Source organism: Anopheles stephensi, chromosome X, assembly GCF_013141755.1.
Source record: "Anopheles stephensi strain Indian chromosome X, UCI_ANSTEP_V1.0, whole genome shotgun sequence".
Taxonomy (NCBI): Eukaryota; Metazoa; Arthropoda; class Insecta; order Diptera; family Culicidae; genus Anopheles; species Anopheles stephensi.
The window spans coordinates 8,410,990-8,438,528 of NC_050201.1; the positions used below are offsets into that span (position 1 = coordinate 8,410,990).

Genomic DNA, 27,539 nt, shown 5'->3' on the forward strand with positions numbered 1-27,539 from the left:
AAGAGTGTCTCAAATCTAAACTTAAACGATGCAAATAATGTTCCACGATGAAGTTGCCCATCAAGCGTACAGCGTACAGCGTACTCGATTTCGTGGAGCAGCGAGCAGCACACTCTGACCAACCATTCATCCCAAACGATTTGCCGAATCGCATTGCTCCACATAATGTCATTTTGTTCAACCCCGACCCCAACCAACAAAGTCCTCGTTCGCCAATTCCACGCCTTCCGTAATTTGTCCGGTGCAAAAACCGGGGGGGGATCCTGTTTAAACCCACCATGACAGCAGTTTTATTTATGTGCTTTATTTGCCAGCTTTGCTTCACTTCAACCGAATCATCGTCCCGCAGTTTTTTTTTTTTTGCTAATAAAAACAAAACACTCATCGCGCACACAAAAGCCAAACGCCGGACGGTGTTATAAGCGACATATATAAACCGGTGAAGACCGCTTAGAAACTAAACTCGTCGAAATGGAAAGGGCGCCGTACGTGGTGCCCTTTCAACCGTTGTGCTCTGTCCAATGATTCAACGCCATGTGGCACTATACGGTTCCAAGGTTTCCGTGGTGCTGTGGGGGGCGCGTTGAGGCGGACGGTAAGATAAAGTAATATCAGACGGACATCCAACTGAACCTCGCAACATGTTACACGGTGTCCTTTGCAACTGTGTGTGTGTGTGTGTAGCTATTTACTTTTTGCTTCCTTCAGATTTTCTCCAACCTCTACCTCCTTTACGGTACGCTGGAGAGAAATCGCCACACACAAATTGCAAAAATGCGCGGAGCGACGCCACACAAATTCGCGTAAAAGTGCGAACCACCATTACGGCTGACAGGCGAAAGACGGTCGTCGGTGGTCCTTTCATTAGGGACACATTAATTTCCACGAGCTGTCAAGCTGCTGCTCATTGCGCGCAGAGGGCCAGAGCCACACTGTAATGTGTTAGTCAATTTAAAATTACACTTTCGCCTCTCGCTGTGTTTGTGTGTTGGTGGGTTTAATGTGTAATGGAGGATGATGCAATTTTTATGTTAAAGCACTTTAAATGCTAGATTAAAAACAATCGTGAGCAAAACTCCAATTAAATCGCCAACAACGAACTCAAATCCATGTAACGCGATACACATACAGACACCTTTCATCCACGACTCTCCTCCTCGCAGCGACCTAGCTGGTAACGTTCAGCAGCTGCACGGGGGCGACGCAAAAAAAAATAAAAGAGACCAAATTAAATGTAACGAGAGCTTAAGATTGGAAAACCGAGCGAAAACTGAAACCCTGAGCGTGACTGCCCAGATGTTACCCGGGACCCAGAAAATGGCCCGGACAATCCCTGGTAAATAGTGAGGGAATAATCGTACGGCCGGCTCGTTCCACTTCACATTCAACCAGACCGCGATGAAACGCGATAATGAAATAGCAATGTAACCCAATCTTCTTCCACCGGCCCCGACACCCCTACCGTCTGGACACGGCGACCAAGATGGCGAAGATGCTTTATCTCGAACATCGGTAAGTCGAAGTGACGTGCGAGATGAGCGAAACGATCGCGACCACGTATCGACCATTCTCTTTGTCTTGCTCCTCAACATTGTAACAACTCTTCCTCGGTTGTGTGGAAACGTGTCACTTAGAAGTGGATACTCCCGGAAAACCCACTTTGAGGGGAGGTTTCCTTTTGTTTGGTTCGCACGCACGCTTGCATAAATGTGCGTCGCGCGAGGGAGAGAAGAAAAATAGACCAATAGCCAAAACCTAATTTAGAATCGATCTAAACGGGTTTCCCTTGGAGTGAGTAGTGCCTGGGCACACACACATACACTCATACATTAACAATCACCAATGGTTCGGCAAACAGGTCCCGCGCAAACACGGCGAAGTATATTGACGTAGGCATGTTTCATCATCTCGAACTTCAATCTGGAGGACTTGTTTTTTTTGGTGAGGGAAGAAGCTGTTTTCCAATTTTGTAGCACCGAAGTGGCACGATTTGAAGTTGGTTCTGTTGTTTGGCTACGCTTCTTGTTCTTCGTTTTTTACAAATTGTACTTGAATTAGTACGAAACCGCGCGTGTTGCAATGGTTTTTTCGAGGCTCTTGAGTCTAGTGGAAGCCTGGAAACCGATCCGTTTCCGAGTGAAGCAGACAGACCGACCAACAATAATAACAGCAGCTGGAAATGAAGAGCCGATAACATCAACCGGCTTTGAGCCGGCTCGAGCTGGGACAAACACATCAATAGACATAAACACGAAGAGCTGCTGTATATGGGACAGGGGGCGAGCCATTTCGTGGATGCTATTTTGAGGTTATCTCTATCTGGTGATATTCCTCTACACGGGCAGGGACAGATCATAAGCGATATCGGTGGGGAATGTTTTTGGAGGGTTTTATTTGCAGTTCCACAGCTCCAGAGTTCCAGCAGACAACTCTGCTGGGGAGTTCCTTTGGTTGTGATGTCTTCTGCCACTTCTGTCAGGGTCAGTCATCAGGCGATGCGTACCACATCTGGATCAAACCCCGGTGAGGGATCCTTCCCTTCCAAAATGAGAGGAAAAAAGAAAGACCAAAACGGGGACACTGCTGGCCGGAAAGAATTCTTCCTGGCCGCTAGCAAAAAAACATTAGTCACTTACTCTGGTAAGCAATGTACAGGAGTCAATGTGATTTAAAAGCTCTGGATGAGTTATTCAAATATTGAGTTGATCATCATCAAATTGTTTGTGCTTCAAAAACGCCACGCATACGTTACGATACCCAGGCAAACTTAACCGATACCAGCTCGATAATGGACGATCCTGTCCACGTCCCGGGAGCAATACCTACTGCAGTTATGATTATCCTTCTTGATCCGATCGCGCACCTCCGGCTCGATAAACTTCTCGTGCTTGGAACCCTTCTCGCCGACCAGCGGAGGCCGGGCGAGATATTCCTGGTCGGCCGAAGCGGCCGCTACTGCTGCCTGCTGTGCTGCCCGGGCCGCCCGGTTACATTCGTACGACGAAATCTCATCCTCAAACTCCGACACCACAAACACCCACTTGGGAATCTCGAACCGGATCAGCCCGAGCAGATCGCGCACGTAATCGAACTCGTCGACGAACGTTTTGTACAGCTTGTTGCCGAAGCGGCAGGATAGTTTCATCTCCAGACGCCACTCCTGCTGCTGTTCGATGGTGGGCGTTGCCGAGGGAGTTCCGGTCGACATTGCGGATACGGTGCCCGCAGCTCCCGATGCGTTCATAACCTTTCCCGGACCGTTCATTCCACTGGTGGACATCGGAACGCCACCGTTACTGGTAGTCCCGGTCGCAACGGCAGCCGGTGGCTGTACTCCACCCGACTGCTGCGTGGACGGTTTCGTGCTGATGAACGAATCGTACAGCCGGCCAAGTATCATGAGCCGCGTATGCCGACACGATTCTCGCACCAGGTTCTGTTTCGTCAACTTCAGCGCTGCCGTCACGTACTCCCGCACCTGCGTTTTCTGCTTCTGAATCACATGGTACCGCGTTGGATTTTCGAGCTTTGTCTCCACCTGCAGCACCTTCTTTGGCAGCTCGATGTCAATGTTCTCGAGCGGAAGCCGTACGGACAGTACCGGGGGGCCCGGTGAGGTCACCATAGACCGTGGACCCGGTTCACTGTTTTTGATCTGTTCGCGAAACAGCTGCTGCTTCAGTTGCGTGCGGGAGGAGATGTTAAGCTGCGGGAAACTCGTTCTTGGGTGCGAAATGTTCATTAGAGCGACAGTTAGAGGAGGGTTTCCCAAACAGCACACCATCACCAAGCGGATTAAATTTAGCGAGCAACTTACTGATCGAACGCGGACACGGTAGACGAACGCAGGTCGCGCACTATGTTCACGTCGCGCGATTTGTCCAGCAGCGAAAATGCGTCCTCCTCATACCGGCTGCAGTCAACATCGACCAGTATCCGTTCAAAGTTGTCCATCGTGCAGGTTATCTGCGTTTCACAGGCTCAAAATCGAGTTGAAGGATAACACGCTCAATAGAAGTTCGTATCTCACAATGCGAATGTCATTGCAGAAGAGGCCTCAACAAAACCTTGCAGATAGTAAGAACGAAACGAGAGAAAAGACTGTACTATAAGACAAAACGATAGAAAAACCGCCTAAAAGTATGCAAAACGCATAACAAAACTATTTTTCTAACAGCATTCATCATTTTATCTCGCGATTACTAGCTGTGGAAACTTTTCCACTCAGCTCCAATTCCGATAGCTTGCAGAAACTATAAAAACAATGCCTTTCTTACAATTTTCCATCGATTTTCCAACTTTAACCCCTCAATAAAAGCGATGCGAAATGGTTCGATGTACGTTCGGTCTAGAATGGAAAGCAAAGCCAAAAAACCCCCGCACGCAGGTAATGCGTCGTACGGGACCGGGAACCTAACAACAAAGCGAAACGTCAATCGCAATCGACTTATTCGTCATCATGATCCCTATTTTTCATCCCCCATCACACACAACCATACAACAAATCCTGCCTACTGCCGGATGATTTGTACCTTCTACATCCAACATTGCTCTGCTTCCTTTCTTCATTTCATCTCTCTCTCTCTCTCTATCACTCTCGTGCACATCGTTCTGTGTGTCTGCTATACACAGAAAAGCAGCAAAAAAAACAAAATGGTGATCTTGGTAATCGCATAATCGCACACATACGGCACGAACCGTACAGAGGGAAACCATCCAGCAGCCGAATCGGTGCCACCGTTTTCATCCTTTATTCTTCCACCGTTCTGTTTTTTTTACAGATTCTTCCACCGTTTCTGGTTTTGCTAGAATCTATGTACGCGCCAGTAGTACCTCGCACCAGGCAAGTGTAGTATGAAGCAGACCAGGAATAGCTGAAGCACTGGAGGCTTCCCGAGTTTCGTACTGTTTTTTCGTATCCCTCTTTTCTTTTTGCGTTTTTCATAAGTACTTTCCCTGTAATGATGCACTGGCTGGAAAAATGTGCAAATGGAGTGAAGCAGATAACGCACACACACACACAGAATCCTCATCGACTATGGGCGCGCTCGGTGGAAATCGTTTTCGAAACGGGGGCCCAAGCCGTGCCCGCTTCATTTCCCCGAGTGGTAGACAATTTCATCGAGCCTACCGCTTGCTACGTTTGCCTTTGAATTTACTAGACTTTTTCCATCGCAGCCGTACCACCGTTTATGCTTCGCAATGATGTCCCATTTTGCTGGTAAGGATCTGGAACTGGAACCATTCTTTCCGAATTCCCATTCTACAAGGACGGTAAAATTATGCGTGAGCGCTTGCTCAGATTTTCCAGCGCACCGAGTGGTTCCTACTTTTGCTTCAGCAGCAGTATTCTTATGATCTACAATTAATGTATTAAATTATTGATTGCAAACGAGCTCCGATTCTGTTCGGTCGGTCCGTTATTAGTCGCTCATCAACATCATTTGGTAGATGGTTTCAGTGTCGCTTTCCATTGTACTTGCTCCTTTGTGCGATACACATTTGCAATTCCATCAATTTCTTCGCAAAGATACACACAAACACAAATCCATTGCGATGGTTCCAGCCGAAACGTTCCGATGTTCTTTATCTTCCCAAACAAATGCCTCATTTGTGCGTCACTCACACACGCAGCTGTGAACTGAAACGATACACGGTAACGGGGAAGCGCACTGCCGAGTAAATGTCGGACAAAACTGAAGACATAAAAACTAGATTACTTGATCGTTTAAAAAATAAATTTAGCAAAAAGGTCAGGCCACCCCAAACGATTAAAAAAAAATTAAAATTGCTAAGAAATTTCCTTTTTTATATTAAATTAATACATTTCTTAATAATAAAATAGATCGTTTTTAATGCAATGCTAACTTACTCCCTCTTGGGAATTCAGAGATTAACAGCTGTAAAAATCGTGGTTATTATTTGGTGGAGGCGCCTAGTTATTAATGGAGGCGCCCAGTACTTCAATCAGACCAGCAGTTAAGTCTATGATGACCTTAGCCAGTATTTCTTTAAATGAGTTTTGATATTATGCGGCTGAAATGCTCCTACTTCATTAAACTTACCGACTGACAGAACCAACTATCGGCATATTTATTTTATTTATTTATAATTCCAGTATTACGGCATGACGCCGTATTGTCAACACCGCATGTGTTGACGATTACAAATTCACAAATATTAACAAGGCATTTCCTCCCTGTTATTCTGCCTTATCCCGGGCATGCTCGGTTGCTATCGGCATATATTTTAGATTTTTTTTAAATCAACATATGTCTGCCCTATGAAGACTGTTGCTGCTTTCCCCACAGCTACCGGACTGATCCCTATTCCTTCCCGCCTTCTAAAAAAAAACCAACCAAATATCTCGAAATATTTTTGATGGTGGCGCCAATTTGTAGATGGAGACGCCCAGTACTTGAACGAATCTAACTAAAAAACCTTTTTAAATTTACTCTAAACAGTACCAATTGAAATATTTACTATCTAAAAAATACAGTTTTCCAAAATTTCACACACAAAACGCCAGAAAGCTATTCTCGAAAGTATTTTGTTCTGCCACCGCACCATAGTGAGCTGAAGCAACCCGGCGGGACATCACCAGCATTTGTCCCCTTCAATTCTCAATCATCATCATTCGTCAATCCTAAGCAAGAACACGTGCCCGAACCGCCGCAAGATAAGGTAGATGATGAGCCAGCAAACAATAATGCGTGAGGCAGAGAGAGAGAGAGAGCGATAGATATAGCAAAGGCAAGAGCCATTGTTCTTTAGCCCAGATGCGAGCTTATTTGTTGCGCGTCCTCCAGAACTACCCTGGGCGAATTGCTGACAGAATGACAGCATCAGTCTCAAAACACAGCACAAAATGGACGTCAAGAAACTTCGCACAATAGGTTTGAGCCGCTCGCATTGTTTCCCTAGTCTTCGCTGCTTCCATACGAAGAAATGTATGTGTGTGTGTGTGTGCGAAAGTGCCTTTTAACCATAAGTTCATAAAGTTGGAAGCAATTCATTCCCAATTTTTGTTTCGCAAAAGCCGCATTTCGCCCCTTCATTCGCGAGCTCACCCTGTTCAACGGGCGGACAAAAATATAATCCAGAAAAACTCGACCCAATTGATCGGACAATATCTTTAACCGCTTCTTGCCATTTTGTATTCCTTAGCGCTGCTTTTCCAGCGAAGAAAAGCATCAACAGAAAAAGGTAGGGACGACCGGTGGACACACACAAAAAGCAAGACAAAATGAAAGCTTCAGCGAGCGTGGTCGATGACAGCAGGGAAAACATCAGGTCTCCACTAATCAGCGGACCTTCGAAGTTGGGCCGTTGCTGTTGTTACAACAGGCCAACGACAATAGTAATAATAATAATGGCAGGCAACAGGACGAGAACAACAGGCACTCAAAAAACAAACCCCCCCTGACCGTACAAGAAGAAAGTGGGTAGGAACGGTTTTCCCTCGGACTCGGCTCCTCAAAGTTGCTTGCTTCTTCTATTCTACAACACCAAGAAAGCGAGCAATAAAAGTAAGCTTAAAGGTGTGCGGGCATCCGAAAGGTACCATTATCTCAGGCCCCACCCCAAACCCACACCAAACAGAGGGGAGGGTCAATGGGAGCATGTATGGTAGGTATGGCTTTGCCTCTTTTGAGGCTTTTTGATGATTATTGATTTTTTGCTCAGGCTTTTCCAGGCTGTTTCCCGGTGGGGCGAGGGCTCAGGACGACGACACCCGGAAAGCCTTCCATCCGCCGAGACAGCATCCATCGCAGCACCGTACGATGGTTGTTTCCTGGCTCGATTGTTGTTGCTCTGTTGCTCAATGCTGGCGGGTGCGCATCTCTGCGTTGTTGAAGTCCTGCACGGAATGGTGGGTTTTTCCCGAAATAGGTTTCGTATTGTTGGGGAAAGGGGACGAGAGGGGGATGGAGAAGGGGACGATTCCAAGGTATAAAGCTCTATCCAAGGGATGATGTGTTGAGCATCGAGTCTCCGGTGCCCTTCACGGCCCCGGAAAAATGGTTCACTATCTTGCACGGATCCAGCCAGAACGCTCCCGAGCAGTGTGTATGATCGATTTTTCCGAGGTAAGAGATTTCCCCCAAACCCTACACTTCCCCCCCCCCCTTCCCAAGGGTACCGTCCGTTTCAAAACTCTAAAAACCCCTGCCGCTCCCCGCCCCATCTTACAACCATTTGGGAAGCCACTTTCGGAAACAACTGAATGCTTATGCTGGATCTCAAGGGCGGATATATTATAGAAGCGGATCTATTAGCATTGTTTCGTGGCATTTTCCCTGCCTTCATCGTACACTCCCCATCCCCCACCTTTCATCCCTTTTTAAGCATTCTACCAAACGTACCCTTCATCATCGCACAACACATCGTCAGCCGGGAGCGATGATTTTCCATGCCCACACAGTTCTTATCACAGTCAAACAGCAGCATCCCGATTCCCTTCACCAACGGTTTACACCAACGCAGCCAACACAACGGTAACGCGTTCGACTTTTCGTAAGCCACCAAAAATTTTCCCACTACCCTGCTCCTCATTCAGGTGGTTCTTTTGTCAGTCCAGCAGCCAACGACACGGTGCCGTTTCCCAGAAATTCGACAAGCGCACCGTGGCTTATTTTTTTCCGGTAATGATGACATAACTTTAAAGCTTCCCAATTTTACCATCGTTCATCAACCGACTTGCAAACCCCGAAAAACACTGCCCAGGTACGCACGGCGGTGGTGGTGATGATGCTGATGGCCGGCCCTGATGATAAGCGCTTCCGGTCCGGTATCCGACAAATTTTTGCTGTACGGTTGGAGAAAAATTAAGGTTCATTTTCCGACTTTCCAACGAGCGGGCGTGGGGGGAAGGCGGGTGTGGCAACACACTTTCGCATGGGAATTATTTTTCCCGTACACTCAACCGTGAACCGGACACGGGATGCTTGTGTAAAAGCATCATTCACACGATTCGGCCGGGCCGTGCAAGCACACTTACGCACGAAACATAATTCGTCCGTCGGTCGGTCGGCTGAAAAAGGGAACGCAGATCGGTCCGGCGCAGTGGACGAACAATCAATTAAAGTTTGCTAACGCTAGGTGCATTTTGTTTTTGCTTAAGCTACCGAAAACATGATGAAATTCTCGCAAAACAAGATAAACTGGCGAAATGCGCCTCAATGTATGCAATTAGCCTAGCAAACTAGGAAATTGCATTATATTTCTATTTAAAAGGCAAATAAAAGGATAAGACGAGAAGAGTGAATTGTTTCCTCATTAATGGATAATATCCGCCGCATAACTCCAAGGTTTACGCGAACTACAAGGTGTAGCAAAAAAGGAACTCTTAGACACACTATACTAAGAGGTAACGCGGTGGTCAATATGTTGCAGTGAAGAAGAATATGCAGGAAATCATGCCATCTGTCGAGACAACATCCATAATTTGCTTCCTGATTACTAGCTAATATCCGGACGATTATGAGGCTACATAACTTCAAGGTATACAGGTTTGATGTAGAAAAAGGGTTTTTTGAGATCCGCTGATCAAATATATTGTTTTGTAAAAGAGATTGGTGATTCGTAGAGTGGATGTTAATTTCGTTAACTTCCCAGCAAGGCTAGAGTATGTAAATCCGCTGGCAAAATTATAGTGGAAGTAACGTAGCCACTATGAAGTAATGTAGATGGCTAGTGAAGAAGCTCTATCCGGACACTCTTGTGGGATCTACATCTTCTTATCATGCACATGTAGAAAGAGACCGGCGATGTGGTCGGTACATCTTCAGATATACTAGATACCCGTCACGGTCTAGTACCGTTGTCTGCCAATCTTCTATCGTTGACATGCCTCTTACTTACGTTTGGATGGCCTGAAATGATTCCAGAGGCTCATTGTGGCATTCTCATGACATGACCAACCCACCGAAAGCGATCTCTATCGGTGAGTCTGATCAGATATGCAATAGTGAGCAAGGCCACTGGTACATGAGAGAGCCTTAAATTCTGTTTGTCTATATCATCAATGTATGTCAGGATCTGAATTGGTTTAAATAAAATGGCTCCCAGGTCCTTCGCTTCCAAATCTAGGATTGTGCACTCAAACACTCGATTGAGGAATGCCTGTCTTTTCCTAGCACCCAAAATCAAAACCGTCATGAGAGTTTACTCTCCACCTTCACCTGAAGTATAACGTTAGTCACTGTCGCGCTAGTAAACTTGTCCGGGATTCCAGATTGTCCGAGATTCCTAAACACGGTATTTAATCGAAAAGTGGTCCTGACGATAGAAGTGAAGGAGATTTTCCGCGATGGTCAAAATCTAATCAATTGTTTGCGATGAACTTATCGTTTCGAAATCCTCTCTGCGCGTTTTCAACCATCTATTTGACGAATGGGCTAAGTAGGTCCTGTAGTATGATCTTGTATATGAGATCGATGATGCCATGAGCACAACTGGGATCTGGTACCCATTAGCAGTTTGAAGAAGAAAATGTCTCCCAACCAACGTACTATTGGACTTTATTTTGATACTTAGTTTAAAGCAATATGGCCGTTCTTAATAAATAAAAAAAGGTAATGCAAAGAACCATAATTCCAAGGCATTGATTCACTATCCCGTAACTCAGAAAATAAAAAAAGCCCCGTTGGAGTGCTGGAAATCACAACTTGTCGGCGTTTCTTATCATGTTATATACTTTGAAGCGCCTAAAAGTATGCAATTCACGAGACAATATCTACTCTTTTTAGTTAACAACCACACAACAACTCTTTTTGAAATTGTTTTTTGCTATTTCTGTTATACCGTTAGCGTTCAGTACATCAAAAGCCATACGTCAGCTTTAAGAACAAACCCCGAAAGTGCTTCCATATATATTTGTATCGGCTCAATACGCTTCACAAATGGGCTCTAATGCCTGCGAGCAGCGTCGAGAGCCTTTCACCAGCTTTGTATCGTCCAGCCCAGTACATCCCTTTTGGCTGATGCTTCTGTACAACCTCGCCTCATCTCACGTCCCTCCCTCTCTTCTTCCTAATGCTCTCCTCAAACCACAAAAATTGGGTTGCAGCCCAAAAAAAAACCCACAACAGCTCAGCCCTCATCTTCCACATCTTCCCATTAGCAGACCGATTGACCGATGGATAACGTAACGCTATGGTCCGTTTTTTTGGTGCGATTTGCCAGCACAACCAGGGTGGGAACCGCATAAAAACCACGTACGAAAAATAAACCTTAGCAAAATATTACACGCAACCAACCGAAAGGGGCTTTAGCAGTGTGCCGGTGCCTTACGCCGTTACAGGATCTAGAGCTTACGCGAAAACGGCACCGGTACGAGCCTGCCTGCCGACACTGCAATCTTCACGTGCAGTTTCATCGGCACGATCGACTAAATTATGCTGAATATTAGGCCAGCGCCAGAAAAGACGATGTGGAGATGCCCCTCGAGGGTACTGGGGGGGGGGGGGGGAATGAGGGGTAGAAGACGGGGATGGGGGAATGACATATCTGCTTACACACACGCATATGCTACAGGTTGTGGGGGTGGGTTTTGAAGGAAGCGAGCGGTCGAATAAGCGAAAACCGAACACCGAGCAATAACCTGGCACGATGTATAGAGGTCGCTGCAGTCGACATTGCGTACGTGATCATCATTTTAAGCTCCAAACGGCTGCTGAACATGGCGGCGTATAGCGTTTGTGGTTAGTTTTTTTCTTGCACACGCTTTTGTGTGTGTGTTTGACATTGAAAATCCTTTTGAATCTCGAGCTCATGGATGGAGAGTACCGCCATAAAAGCCTCCTTTTATATCTTTTTTACTGAAGCATTTTCTTAGATTTCTTACTAGGAATCCTGAAGATTAGTTTAATTTTGTGTATCAAATGTATAACAACAAATTCGATATGTTAACAATACCACACAACCAATAAGAAGAAACTGTGTCACAACAACTACAAACTTCCACTCGAACGCTAGCCAGATTGAACTCCAACCGAATGTTTCCTAGCCAGACCCTAGGAAATTGTGTTTTCCTCCCTCAGCACACTGCATCCCCCCTCACTTCCTTTCCTTACCCCCGAAATCCCCCTTCACTACCACCACCCTCCCCACCCCACCAACACCTCATTTTTTATTCATGGTTCAGCAACAATTTCGAACACGGGGGATGCGAATACAAGAGAAAAAAACGTGAGAAAATGGCTGCCCTACAAAACTGTTCACCGTACAAAACTTCCATTTTTGCAAGAATGTAAAATGTGTAAGCGGCTCTCAACAGTTTCGGTGAGAGGGAGGGCAGTTTGCCAGCTTAAGCAAACAATTTAAACAACTGTGAGGCCTTGAGTTTTTCTGTCTGTTTGGTCTGACCCTAGCGAAAAACTGGGCAGTGGAGTGGTTTTCCTTTTTTTTCTTTGCTGTTAATTTCACTGTAGCATTAACGATTCAATTGAACCGTTTGCTGAGGTAAAATAATAATAAAAAAAAACCGTCAGGTGAAAATTTCTTACCCAGCACTGCACGGAAACGGTTACCATTTTCTTACCTGTGTGATGGATTGTATATCGCACGGGTAGAGGAAAAGCAGTAAACCTTTACAAACAATTTCCACCCTCATAGCATCCATTGCACCCGGGATGGGGAATGGTGGAAAAGCAACAACAACTGAATTTGCAACAACAAAAAAAACACCGACACACACACACACAAGCTGGCTGAGAAATTACAGTACGGGCGCGTAACCTGCGCCAGCAGCGCCGCGGGACATCAAGCTAGCAATAAACAACGGCAGCGAGAGCAAAAATTTAATTTGATTCTTTGTCTTTTTGTTTTGTTTTGTTTTTCCATTAGCAGGCAGGCAGGCAGGCAACAAAATATTTGTGCACGTATCGGGGCTGGCAAACAACAACTGTCAAGCGGCTAGGATGCATTAACGATGTGAAGGCATGGGTGGATTAAATTGGACAGGTAGCTCATCTCCATTTATATTACATTTTTAAACAAGTCATAGAATGATGAAAACAGTTCTTTTTTTGTTGTTAATATTATTTGCTCTGTGCTGTTATGGTCAAATCTAGACTGGACCAACACGTACATGGACAACGATTCGGCTATTTCAATGTAGATTATCGATTCTCTATAGGAAGAATTAAACAGGGGCTTCGAACGGCAAGACCGGGGTTCAAGTCCCATCTGAGCAGTTCCCCCATAGTGACTGACTCTCTAACTACATAGAATCATTCATTCTAGTAAGCCAGAAATGGCAGGCATGATTAGGTCGTTAGGCCAAGACGAGAAAGAGAGAGACAGGACGAATCAAATAGGTTGAAGAGCATTATCATATCAGATGAATGTTTGATGGGAAACTCTCAGGACTCTCAGGACACCGCAGACAGTTATTCGTAACTCGCATATCTTCGGAGGTTCTGTAGGTGGAATCTTCGGCGACTGGATACCATACATCATTTCCGATTCCTGACGAACTTATCTATGCTACAGAAACCTACTGCAGGTTCCATGAAGCTGGTCATTAACTTTTGAGAGCTAGGACCTTCTGCAAGATCTCACTTACTTACTTATCAAGCACTACAACCCCTTCGCGGTATTGCCCTGCTGTAACCATCCTCGATACCGCTCACAGTTTCACGCCTCCTCTGTCCGTGTGGACGGCCCTAAAAGAACTTTACGGGCTTGGTCGTCCGGTGTCATTCTCATGACGTGACCAGCCCACCGAAGCTTAACGAACCTTACACGATACACGATGGTAAGATCATCGTACAGCTCATAGAGCTCGTCATTGAAGCGGCTCCTCCATTGTCCTTCCACACATACGGGGCCAAAAATACTTCTGAGCATCTTCCTCTCGAACGCGACTAAGAGGACTTTGTCAGTTTTGGACAGAGTCCATGTCTCAAAGGCGTATGTGAGTACTGGGACTATAAATTTTCTGTACGGTCCCAGTTTCGTCCGTAGCGACAGGTATTTAGAGTGGAGAATTTTCTTGCAAAGTTCTGCTAGATTAATAACGAGAGAGTTGGAAAGCTTTTAAATAAAGCAGAGCTTCCTAGTGAGCTGCGTAGTGAAGGACGGAGTGTTATAGTGAGGACGAAGCTACTTAATGAACGCAGAGTAGCTTAATGAAAACATAGCTTGAAAGTGACGATAGAGTTACTTAATAATGGCAGAGCTTCAAACTGATGACTTAGGTATTTTCGAAAGACAGGCAACAACGGCAACTATCTTCCACAGTCTCATCTAGTCCCAAGCTGGTAAATCTTCGTACAAGAGGATGTCCCAGAAGAACCTCAAGAGGTCTCGGCCTACTATTACTGGATTCCTTAGCTTGATTTACTCATAGTACGATAATCAGTTCTTCTATCGGGGAGACAGGCCCGGGAGAAATTTGACAGCTGATCCTGCGAAGAAGACCTGTGTCGCTAACAATTTGTTTAAGAATGGTATGCAGCAATTCTTTTAAACTCGTCTACAGAGACAAAGAACGGATCCTGAACTTAAATTAAAATGTTGCGATGGTTCGGTTGCTACCATAAAAAAACGAAACAGCAAAGGATGAAATTTCAATCAAATAATAAAACAGCAAAAAGCTAACTTTTTTTCTCAATTTCCCATCCATAGTGACACTCCCTTCCGGCAAACGCCTCCCAATGTTGTAGCCTCTTCAACACGACAAATAATGTGTGTCAACAAAATCGATTGTACCATTGTTTTATGTTTGGGTTTGCGGAAAATTTTATCCACTTCTCCACCGGTTCACCATAGCAATCGATGGCAGGTGTCGAATAAAAATTCACTTAACCTAGCCACACCGAAAAACCCCGGATGATCCACTGGACATACCGTCCAGCAACACTGTCTGTGATGGGGCGACGGATGATGGGTTATAATAATTTGCCCCCCCCAAACACATCCCATATTTTCTATGCAACATGATGGTGGATAATAAAATATACGACAATGGTGATCACCCAACGTGCCTGATGAGTTACCTGGGTGTGTGTGTCTGTGTGAGCCTGTAAATGTAGATGTTTTGGGCAACAGTCAATGGGAAGGAAAGTCGCTAGCACGAGCATATCCGAGCAAAGAGCCGATTCAACGATAAATAAACCTGATCCACTCAAATTTCATACAGCAAACACAGTGAGTGCGATGGGCAGGAAGTTAAAATTTACTTATTCATAAATAAATTCTTAAAACATTTAAAAGTTCATTTTCAACCACTTTACCGAGCATTGAAAAATGCAAACGGGATAATATTTTTATTTTGCAAATAAAACATAAAAAACCCATTTTTGTCCACTGTCAGCGTCCCATGGACCCACCGTGCGAAGCCGCGGGCTGACATGTCACAGCATCGCGGCAAAAACAGCACCGGAGATTTATGTGCATTGACATAAATTTTTATGACAAATCACTCCCAGTTGATGACCGTTCCATTCCAGCTCGCGTCCCTTCCCCCCCTCCCCGCAACTCCCACCGCAGCAAACGCACTACTTTGAGCTACCAGCGTCTTCAAAAACCCAGCGAAGAAAAATACATTTATAAACTCTCGCCCAGCTTCCACGCTCTTCGGCTCGCGTAGCGTCATCGTTTTTGCTTTTTATTTCGTTTTTTGTTTAGCTTCCTTTTTGAGGGGCAATTTCAGGGTAGCTTCAAATGGCAGGTTGATTTGAATCAATATATAAACAACAAATATGGACGACGTGCTGTGCTATTTGCGTGTGTGTGTTGGGGGTTTTCCTCAGCGTTACATTGTATCCACATTGTAGCGCATGCATACCGTCGCGTGATGGTGATTATTCGCTCGCAGTTTTTTATGAAGGAGTATTTAAAAGATCATATTTTTAGACATTCTAGCTTCGGCACTATAGAATCATTAATGGTCATAATTACTTATTACTAAATTTATCACTAACAAATATTTAACATTTTTTGCTTCATTTTAACTGAAAGCTAATAATAAGGAAATCCAACACCTTGATACATAATGCATCGAAAATTCATTACAACACGATTGCGGAAAAAACTGAACTAAAATGGTAATGGTTTTCTAAACACAGCTACAACAAAAAAACAACTCCTCCCTTCACTCAATTCGCAGCAAGTGAAAGAGCATAATCGGCACAGCTAATCGATACAAGACGAAACAAAATATACCAAAAAACACACACACGCACAGAAAAAAGCACGCCTCCAGCCGGCCCACAAAAAAAGTGAACTGTCACCCCCAGGAGGTCGACGGTGTCACGGTGGCAAATTAGCAATCATTTTCACCAACTGTTGCTGACTGTGCGCCGAACGTCGGGCTGGCGTGCCGACGGGTCTAGCAGGGAAAATGAAAAATGAGTTTCCAGCGCTAACCTTTCGCTTGAGAACCATGGGCTGGTAAACACTAAGAAGAAAACGAAAGAAAAAAAAAGGGCACGCGTACACACGTTTGCGGCGCGAGCATGTTTAAAATAAAGGCGCAAGTGGGTAAAAGTGAAAGAAGCAGTGGGGGAAAAAACCACACGCACAAATCAAAATTCATTCCCCTTTTTTCCCTCACTTCATCCCCAATTGGGATGGGAGCTTGGGAGTGAGGGTGATTCGATTTTTCCCTTCTTCCCAGCATCCGGATTTTTCCGTGTGAAGCAAACCAAGGTACATGCTGGTGGTGGACAGCGAATTTTAAAGGAAGGTGAAAAGTAAAGCCAACGCCAAGAAATGAAATATTTGCACACTCATTAATCATGCAAATTTTGAACTTTATGCCCACGGTGTCCGTTAACCGGTAAAGAAAGGGGGAGGGGGGTGGGACCCGGGTGAAAGGAAGCGAGACGACCGGTGACACTTTTCATCGAAAAATGTTTTATCCTTAGACCGCACCACGGATCAATTCTTGGGATTAAGAGCAAGAAAGCGTCGGTGTGCTGTGATTTTCTAACTCCAACGCTTGTTGATTTCCTGGTCACGGCACCAGGACCAAACTAGGACAAGTTTATGAAATGAAGCTTTTTTTCATAAAGTGGAGATAAAAAGGATGTTTCACGCACAGCTACAGCTAAAAACAAAACTCTTGGCGACACATAAGATTACAAGACAACTTGCTTCACACCATCTTTGCCTTGTACGACTGGCTGCAATTTTTGCGTAACGCCAGATGCCGTCCACTCCTCAACCTGCAAAGCTTATCGTTTATTATTTTGTGGAGCTTTTTTTTTTTGTTTCATTCCCTTTTGCACTTTGCTGTTGATTGCTGTGACGGGACAAAAAAACAACCCAGGGCCCAAGAAAAAGATGTCAAAGTCGGGCGGGAGCAAGAAGAAACGCACAGGAAAGGACTTTCCGTCGTTTGGTCGCTTGCCCTGACAGCTGGGTTTGACCTTATCAGGTAATTGAATTTCGCCTCGCCCGGAACATTCTAGTCGCAGACACATCAACCACGTTTCCCGCACTAATGGTGAGAATGAAAGACGGAAAGGGAGGAAAAGGGGGGAGTGATCAGTAGAGTAACCCTTGCAAGCAGGTTAAGCAGGGAGTGAGACGATATAAAAATATTTACTTTTAACTTTTAAAAACTGTGGAAAGCATTCATTTAAATAATGTGACAGTTCGCATGGAAAGCTCGATTGTGGAAATTAATGTGCTCCACATTTCCACACTCTTGACGTGCACACAGCACACGTACACACCCAGTACCGTACCGCGAAACAGTCCCTTAACCCTTTCTGTAGCAGAACCTTTTTCACATAAAAGAAAAGCAACCCTCCATTACTTTACTTGCCGGGGGGATCTATCCCTCGTAATTCATGATTTGCCGATCGAAGTTGTCGAAAACGGGGTTTTCCTTTCGGTTGGGGGTTGACTTATTATTACCTACCCACCCCTCCTCCCTCCCTTCTTCCCCCTTTGTCCTCCCTTATCAATGAGCCCGATCTTCAAAATCCACCCCGTGAGCGAAAGGATTCAATTTCTATCCGCTATCGGATACAAAGTTTCGCACACAATCAACCAAAAACACACCCCTTCTTAAGGAGGGGGATGTTTGGCGGGGCCAAAAGGGGGGGCTGAAGGTGCGCGGCGAGTGCAAACAATTTAATTATGAACAATCTTTGCCGCGATCTGTATTCCACCCCACCAACCACGGGTGGTTTGAATTAAAGCCGGCTGCTCAAGCAATGCCCGGGACCGGACTGCTGCTGCTTTATTATCGTCGAGGCCCACTCTTTCGTCTAGTGTTATCTTTTACTACACCCCGTACCACAGGCAAGATCAATCAATCAAAATGTGTTGCCTCTCAATTGCTTCTCAAGTGCAGTGGAAAGTGGGGGGGGGGGGGGGTTGCTTACACTAACACGCCTGCTGTCATTGTATTGGGGTGACGATGGGACAGGCAGGGTTTACCAGACCAAACGATAAGCGACCGTATGGTTAGAAACATTATGGAAATCAAGATACGCTTGCTCGCGAGACGTATCGCGCTGTGTTCAATATCCTCTTTAATAGAATCAATTTCGCGGTGTTAATTGAACAGCCTTCAGATTGGCGACACTTTCACTGAGATGGATATTAATTAAGCTCATGTAGCTTCGTCTCAAAGGCTACATCCAAAAGACTTCGCCCAAGAGGACTTTTGTAACAGTGCTCTTTCAAGAAGAAGTACAAAAAACTTCGTCTACGAGACCACCAACAAATATTGTCCAACAAATAGTACAAAAAGTCTTATTCAAGAGCCATGCACGAAAGGCCTCAAACAAGCGGCTTTGTCTAAGAGAACTTGACATAGTGGCCTCGTCCAAAAAACCTCTTCCTAGAGGCCTTGTGTAAGTGTTTTCGTGATAGAAGAATCGGCAAGAGGTATTGTACAAGTAGCCTCGCCTAAAAGGTCACGTCCAACAGACTTCGTCCAAGAAGCTTTGTGTGACAGTTAGCGTCCAGGAAGAAATTCAAGAAGTCTCGCTCAAGAGATTTCATGCAAGAGACCTCAGAGGTTTCCTTCAACATGGCTCCTCCAAGATCGCTCGTTCAAATAGTTTTGTCTAAGAAGTCTCGTTCAAGAAATTTCGCCCACGAATCCCCGTGCAAAAGACATCGTCCAAGCTGACGCGTCCATGAGGCCTCGACCAAGAAGCCTCGACCAAGAGGCCTCGTCCAAGAGGTCTCATCCAAAAGGCCTCGTCTCGATATAGAGACACGACCAATCGTCTAAGAGACCTCGAACAAGATATCTTATTCAAGAGGTCTCGTCCAAGTGGGCTCGGCTAAAACGCCACATAAAAGAGACCTCCAAGACCTACAGGAGCAAGAGGTCTTGTATATCAGGTCCAAGAAGTAATACAAGAGGCCTCGTCCAAGAGAATTCGTCCAAGAAGATTCATTCAAGAGGCCTCGTTTAAGAGGCCTCGTCCAAGATACCTCGTCCAAGAGGACTCATCCAAGAGGCCTCGTCGAAAAGCCCTCGTCCAAGAGGTATTATTCAAAGAGCCTTCGTTCAAGATGCTTCGTCCAAGATGCCACATTAAAAAGGCATCGCACTTGGAAAAAATATCGAAGACCTTCTTCCAAAGCAAGTGGCAAACCAATAATTTTGTTCATGAGTACAACCTTGATTAAGTAAACCCTGTAACGGATGCTGGATGAAGTCTCTTATCTGTGGTGTACACGATTGTATTAAATGAGCTTTTCGTACAGCTACCCCTCCGTACACTTCCACCGTAGACATTCCCCCGGTCCAAAAGCTGGCCGCGCCTTAAGGGATTTTAAAACTAAAATGTAGATCTAATTAAAAGTTTGAACAAAGCAAATGCAAATACCACCGAAAGGTACCCACAGCAAATGGAAGGACCAACGTATCTGGTGGAGATGATGTATGTGCGTGTCTGTATTTTTTCCTTCAGTTTCTGGAAACCGTCCGCACCGAACGATGGACAGTGAAGTTTAATTATGAGTTTTTACATCCATCCGTCCATCTATTCGCACCGGATGTACCTACCTTCCCCGAGGTTCGGTAGAATAATGATTAAAAACTGTTCCACTTCAGTCTGGAAAGCTTTAAGCCCACCCCAAGCCACCAAGAAAAACAGACCAGAAAAGATAAATTGATATAAGCTTCTCCCTCTCTCTCTTTCTCTCTTTCCTCTGGAAGAAATTATAGTGGAAGGTAGCAAGTGAAGGCATCCCGCGTGACGTTTTTCAGTAGTCTAAGTTCAGTAGACAGTAAGTAGTCTGAAACTCACACGGAAGAGGTCCTTTTTTCTCCCGGCATGTTTGCTTTATTGTGCCCCCAAGAAAGCTTACTCCCGAAACTTCGGATCAATCTTCAATCAAAGTTCTGACTTCTTCTTGCTCCTGTTCGAGTTTGTCCGCAACTCGATCGAAAGGGGTTAGCTTTCCCAGCGGCTCACATACCTTTCACGACTAAACAGCACTTCAAAAGCACAGCTTTTGGGGTGAGTGATGAGTATGAGGACATCCCAATCCCACAGGCTCTCATCAATCCTTTCGGGTCAATATTCTAGAACGTATCACAGTGACGGCGTAGTTCCGTGCAACAGGAAGCTTCCAAAACACCCGGTGAAGCCTTCGGACCTCTCTATCGCTCCCTTACTCCAGCAGATTGTGCCACCTCCTCTAATTATCGTAAAAAGCCCTGTTGAGCTGGCGTGTTGAGATTTCCCAGGCGCTACAACTTTCCTGCACACTGCCAAAAGTCACACACACACGTCCTTTTTGCCATCAACACATGCTACACAGACACACATGTTACAGAAGACAAACACCCGAAACAAGACGCACGCAACCGGAACCATCCGCAGCTGGGTAGCGACATGTAAAAGGATTCGATCGATATTCCTGATTCTGGGCCGATAAAGACTCCAAGCTTTCCGCAACATGCCTTTTTTTTTTTGCTCAGCTTCCCTAGCAGCCACCTGCCCACCTCTCAAAAGCTGGACAATTTTAGCAGCAAAAAAGGCTTCCGGTGGCAGAGAAAATGGACGTCGCTCGTCCAATCGAGCTAGAGTGATGTACGAAACAATGGCAAATCCTAAAATCAAACGGATCCTTTCATCTACCTCATGCTAAGGCGACACGGCATTACGCACCGAGATTGACAATAATTAAGTGGCAAATGGTTCCGGGAGGAAGGATGATTAGTTCACGGATTAGAGCCCAGATTTTTGGGGATGAAATGGTCCGAACCGGACCTTATTTTTTTGTTTATAGCTTTTCCCGCTTTTATGGAGATGGATCAAAGAAAACCATTCTTCCGGGAAGTGAAGCTGTACGCCCTAGTCACACAATCTGTAATTCGAATAATTTCGAACCAGCCTGTGAGAGCTTTAAAATGTGACACAATATTGGTATTAGATTACCAATGTCGGCGTCGGGCACGGTGTCCCTAGGGGCGGACATTTTTCTTAAAACATTTTTTTTATCTAGAGTAAACAAATTAAGTCTCACATATAGAGACTAGACTAGATTTCGTTAAAATGTTGACCTTAACATTACTTTAACCACTAGCTTTAAGATGAATCCCATTCGTCCAAGAGAATGATTCGTTGGAAATTATGAGAGAGGATTCCGAAACGGGAAGTCGACCATCAATCCTGGAAAAGATTTAAAAGCCGCAGATGACATCATCGCCATTGTAAAGTTAATGACATTTTGGATTCTGGACAAGCTTTCTGAGCTTGTAAAAATGACAATTACTCAAAATTACGCATCAGAAATCGCTTGCAGGCTCAGAATTATCTTGGCACGGCCTTTCAACATTGAGAGGTCTGCTGCAAGTCCCTTTCTTGAAGACTCTTCTGTCCATCGTTAGATCTACATCTGTCCAGGGCCACCTCAGGGTGCCAGGAAGAACGGTTGGAAGTCCTCTGTTAAAGCAGACGCTATCGAGGGTTACCCAAGAGTCAGAGATGAGATCTTCGGAGAATATCTTCAACATTGATATCTCTCCTAGTTTGTAGAAGCTTAGATCACTCTGGTACATCATCAGATTCGTCGAGAGAGATACGATCCTACGGGTAGGACAGGTATTGAAAATGTAGTGATCTAACCTGTGATGTCTTTTTATGCCTTCCACATAGGCAGAGAAGGTCTCTAAAGCCCTTCAAAGTGGATTGACAGACGACGACGCTGCAGCCATTAGGCAGAGACTGTGAGCGTCATCGAGGATTTATATTAAGGTTCAAAACACTTATGTGGCCGGGTAGTCGATCCGGTTGGGATTCGACATCCGGTCCTGTCGTATGAAGACTGTCTCGGCAGAGAGTTGTTTTTGGAAATCTAGCATTTTTCCTTCTACATCTCCTTGCTGGCAACACCATGTCTCCATTTCCATGGCTTTATTTGAAGCATTCAAGGAACGTATCTCGACTAATCGCATTATCTAGACTTCAAACTCCTCATGAAATATGTATTAAATTATTAAATCTTGTACCTCACATCTTCAACCTAATCGAAAATTAACTGTCCGCCCCTTTGACCTTGCGCTACTCCACTGTGCACCGACTCCTCTCACGCTCTTGTACATCTCTCGCCATCGGAAGGTTAAAATGGTGCGTTAAAATTCTATACCACCACCGCCGTGTTACAGGTGTACTCGTTAAGAGCCCCCCCCCCCCCCTCCCACTACCTCATTTATCCTTTTCATCCTCTCACTTCCCCGCTTCCACACCACCCACTACCCCACACGTTCGTTCCAGCCCCGAGGTGAAGTGAAGCGAGAAATTGACATTTTATTGCCATTATCAACTGCCAGCCGCAGACGATACCGAAGAACACTCGATACGCATCTGGATGAATTGGGAGATGAACCCGTCCCTTACCTTCTGCTCCCCTACCCACGGTTCGCTGGTCCTTGTTTTTTTTGCTATGTATTTTCCTTTTTCTCCCATGAACCTAAGCTCTTAACTATGTTTTTCATTCAACTGTATGTGAAGTTGAATCGCTTGTGGAGAGCCACGCTGGAGGACGGACCAGCGCGGCGGTATATTATTGATTTTAATTCATAAATACTGCGCCGATGAAAATGATAAGAAGGTGGCAAGGTGTGAAGCGCGAGATAGTACTGCCCCGGCAACGAACGTTTCCAAGAATTCCGAACCCCCGTTCGGTGCTGTGGGGAAACTGGATTTTCTTTGAAGTGAAGTCAAATATTGAAATCCATTTAAGAGACTACGCTGGTTTTTTCGGCACATTTAAATATGCCTTTCACTGGATCAATTTCGCGTTGGGACTTGATACCTAGCGTCTTCCGCTAGGCATGAAGCGGGTTGCTGATCCCGCTGGTTGAGAGAGCAGTTACAAGCTCTAAAGATTTAATTGCCCAACACCAATCTCATTCCCAAAAGATAATTAAATTCACGTAGTGTATTGATCCTTGCCAAAGAAAAAGAAAGGAAGCACTAAAACCTCAGGAAAATTCTCCCAAAAATTCAAAGACGAATAAAATTCACTTATCTTCCCAATGCCAAGGGTGTATCATTTTACAACCTCCAATCAAACGTGTTTTGTTTCGTATTTCACTGTTTCTTGCCCCCATCGCAACTCGGTTCCCGCGATCCTATGGCGATACTTATGGAGGTTGTTTTTTTGGTTAGCAGGCGGATAAAACCCGCTACATCAAACAAAGGGCGCTCCAAAAATTATGACAACTCAATCCATCTCCATTCGAAAAGCAGAGCCCCAGCCACCGGAGCCGTGTCCGGATACTGATTTGTACGCTTGGTAGGAAAGTGGTTTTCTTTTTCCCGACGACACGAAACCTCCAGCGTTCCCGAATGCCCGACACGTTTCCATTTGCTGGGTCGGTTGTTGGGCATCGTTCGGGCGTGAGAGGTTTGCGAGTCACCACTACAACATCTCATTGCAGTTGGGATTTTTTTTTTGTTCCTTATCTGCCTTCCAGTATTGCGCCGATTCGGTGGACGTGTGCCGACCGAGGGCCGAAATGAAACATGTTTAACTTTACGAGCCAGCGTTGCACCGGTTTCGTTGCCCGGATCCCGTGAAGCGCCCCAGCAACAACCCCCCGAAACCATCTGTATAGGAGCGGTTTGGAAATCAGCTGTTGAATTATTCAACAATTTCGACAGTGCCTGGCCGCACGGTAAATGATGCCGCAGATGATACGGTTCCAGATATTGCGAGGGCACGTACGTTCTCTGTACGTATTCTGGCAGAGGTTGTGGGTGGAAGCTTGAAGCGGGTTCGCGGAAAGGAAGGGCTAAATCGTTTGTGGGATTTTTTCGGAACGTATTATTTGTTCCTTGGTAGCGCAAACCACGTCCGCTAGCCATCACACAATCTTACAGGGCGGATGAATTTCTGTACGGCTGCAACTACGCTCGGTTACGCTGGTGAGCGCTACAGTACTGACGAACGAGAAGTTTGTGTGGGTTTAAATCTATTTTTGCAAGAATCGGAAGAAAAGATGGCTGTTGTACTGCAGCAAGGGTTGAGATGACGTAAACACATTGAGTTGATTGTTGTATAGGCTGCGAAAAGGGAAGAAGCTTATCGACTAGAGCATTTTTTCGGTTACATTAGCATGGTTGGTATCGGTGGCGGATCAAGCATCTTGGAGACCTTAGGCGAAATGGATGTTAAGGACCCCTATCAGCTTAACTTCTGAGAAGTGGTTTACTAAGAGAGGGGTGAGCATGATGTCTTACGAGCAACTCTCTCTCTCTCTTGTTCGATACTCCTAATATGAGATCTAGTATACCAGGCTCCATCCCCCACAAGGAGCAAGTAGCATACGAGGTGCTAGGTCCTCCACCATATTATTTCATCCGCAACTGGTTAGTATTGCGTGACTTCACAAAACACAGGACCTGGTCACAGGACAATATCTCGACTCTTCCATCCTCCTTTGCTCACCAAGGAAGTTATGGATCATTATGGAGTTATGGAGTTATGGAGTTATGCATGATTTGAATCTTTCCTGGAGAAACCTAAGCATCCTGATTAGCGGCTTCCTTGACTTAGCTTACCCATATAGCTGGATAATCAGTCCAAGATGTAGGAATAACGTCCAGACGGTTTTTATTATCCGGTCTCCACTCTCAATCAATTCTTCTTGGCCTTCTTGCCTGCCATATATTAGCTTACTAGAATTAATGATAAGAGCGGTCCCGGTCTTCACATGGTAGAACCGGAGTTTAAGTCTTATCTAGACCACCTCCTCGCTCAACGCAGAGCTAACTTCTATGCTACGGGAAAAATCAAGACACAGAAATCCAGATGTGGCAGGCCGAGAACTTTCCAGATTATAAAGCCAAGGAAGAAGAAGACTTAATGATACCACTTAATGATTGCTAAATGGTGTGATGGCCACAGTCGCCTTCACTACCGGGCCACCATTTTCTCTGAACGCGGATCTCTCTGGTCCACATTATCTGCGTATGGCGAGAAGTGACAGTATATGCAACCTCGAAAGATCTTGACATCGTCTTTCGGAATAGCTGGATAGTCAGTCCTGTGTACTGACGAGATTCATTATTCGGACCTCCATCTTGGATCACATAAGAGTTACAGCAATATGTTTATGATCACTCTCAATCAATTAATTAATAAAATTTAACTCATACCCTCATTCTTACGCCCGAACGCAATTACGATTCCTCATTCGCAAATGAGTCATCCTCAAGCGCAACGCGCGAATTCCGAAAAGCAAAATAATACAGTTGACGTCACCACTGTCCGCCCTTGTCAGCTCGCTTCCAATGCTGTAACGGACGCCGGGAAACACGAGAGCTGTTGATTAAATTAACGAAACTCTCAACATCGTCGTTCGCCACTGAGACATGCACAAACACACCCGCGTACAAACCGCCTCGCTGGAATGTGATAACAAGCTTCCAGGGCCCTGGAACTTACTGCGTGCGGTTCAGATTAAGAAGAAGCGTGTAGAACAAAGTTGACCAAGCGAGTCAACAAAAAAACAAGTTTGTCAAAAAGCAATAAATATAAAGCACGGCTCATCCGTAGCTGGGAAGAGACGGGCGCGTCTTCACTATTCGCGCGCGCGCGTGTGTATGGCTACGTGCTCCGCTCAGCTTGAGAATCGATTTGCGTGGTCCGAAACCCGCACTGCGCAGGTTCTACAGTATGAGCTCACTGGGAGTCTGTGGTCCATTAGATCTGTGCTATTGTGGCCTCTCTCACGTTTCATCTCCAACATCTGCCTACTCTCCTTTTTTTTTTTTTTGCTCTTGCCATAGGTTTACCCGCTAGTTCTACCAACCTCAATATATTAATCAAGAAATTATTCATTAGTTACTTTCAATTAACTATCTTTACGAGACCACCATTTTGGCAAATGCCGAGAAACCGAACCGGGAGGACGCTTGTTTCTACTGATAAGAAAATGGCTTCCTTATCGCCATCGCACGCCTCTCGCCATTCGAACACACGCAACGAGTACGCGATTATGAAATACTAATCAACAACGCATACACAGACCCGTAAATAGAATAACATTCAACCGCAGCTCCGTCAAAAGAAAACAATTGAAAAAAAACATCTACTTACCTTTTCGCTAAGAGCACGCACCACCGAACTGACCGAAAAGCTTTGCACGACTATCGTCACAGCGAGCGCGATACCTACTGCGTCTTCGGTCACTGTCGAACTGAGTCGCTGTGCGCCTGTACACACATAAACCACGCTCACGTGTGTGCGCATTTGACAAAATTCACCACACCAGCAAACATGCGGGACCGATGGTTGAGAGGTAGTAGGTAGGTCTTCGCCCCGCCTTAAACGATCATCTGCCCAACACTGACGCGCACTCGGTTTGACGCACTGTGTGGATGGGAAAATGGAGGAGGGAGGGACGGGGGAGCACGATGATCTGGCACATCTCATGAATGAATAACCGGTGCGAAGCGAGCTAAGCGGTGGTTTATCCTGATACACCGGGGGGGGGGCGGGTATAGGAATGGGATCGGAAGATCATATGATCACTCAAGGGCGCGACTATCAGCTGATCGACCTAAAAAAAACACCGGTCACACCCTCAGAGAAGGGAACTAAGGGAGCAGCATAGTACGGCTATATTCTCTTCTTCTTTCTTGGCCTAACGACCCCTTAAAGGTCATGCCTGCCATTATTTCTGGCTTACTAGACTTATTGATACCGCATAGTTGGATAGGTAGTCCTCACAACAGTCTAGAGGAGATTTGAACCCCGGGCCCTGCCGTGTGAAGATTGGCGCCGCTGTTTCCTCTACCACCGGGACGACCTACGCCTATATTATAGTTTCTCATCTTCTTCCAAGTCTTCTCCTACCTGGCTGCTAAACGACCTAGTTCATGTCTGCCGTCTGATGCCTACGTAGACTTATTAGAACCACGTAGTTGGATGATAGTCAAGTCCTCACTGCGGAGGAACGGCCTTCAGATGGGATTTGAACCCCGGTCCCGCCGTATGAAGACTGACGTCGCTGTCACCTCTACCGGTCCTCCATCCAGTAGAGAACCCCATCAATATCTGGAGGACCTGACACCTGACCTAGGTTTACCCAAGTA

The 27,539-nt window shown here is 45.5% G+C and overlaps 1 protein-coding gene across 1 annotated transcript; it reads right to left on the reverse strand.

The window, feature by feature from the left end:
• Positions 1–2,364: 2,364 nt before the first annotated feature.
• On the reverse strand, positions 2,365–26,786 carry LOC118517416. The gene is made up of 3 exons (XM_036063523.1): positions 26,542–26,786; positions 3,818–4,067; positions 2,365–3,722 (listed from the first exon to the last, which is right to left on the reverse strand). Exons 2-3 carry the CDS (start codon positions 3,952–3,954, stop codon positions 2,768–2,770), a joined length of 1,092 nt encoding a protein of 363 aa, XP_035919416.1. The 5' UTR covers positions 3,955–4,067; positions 26,542–26,786; the 3' UTR covers positions 2,365–2,767.
• Between the last annotated feature and the right edge of the window lie 753 nt (positions 26,787–27,539).

Bases quoted from the DNA above. Each gene is read 5' to 3' on its own strand.
- LOC118517416 (XM_036063523.1), bottom strand. From the start codon at position 3,954: ATGGACAACTTTGAACGGATACTGGTCGATGTTGACTGCAGCCGGTAT. The intron at 3,723-3,817 runs GTAAGTTGCTCG...TTCGCACCCAAG, and splicing joins ACCGTGTCCGCGTTCGATCA to AACGAGTTTCCCGCAGCTTA.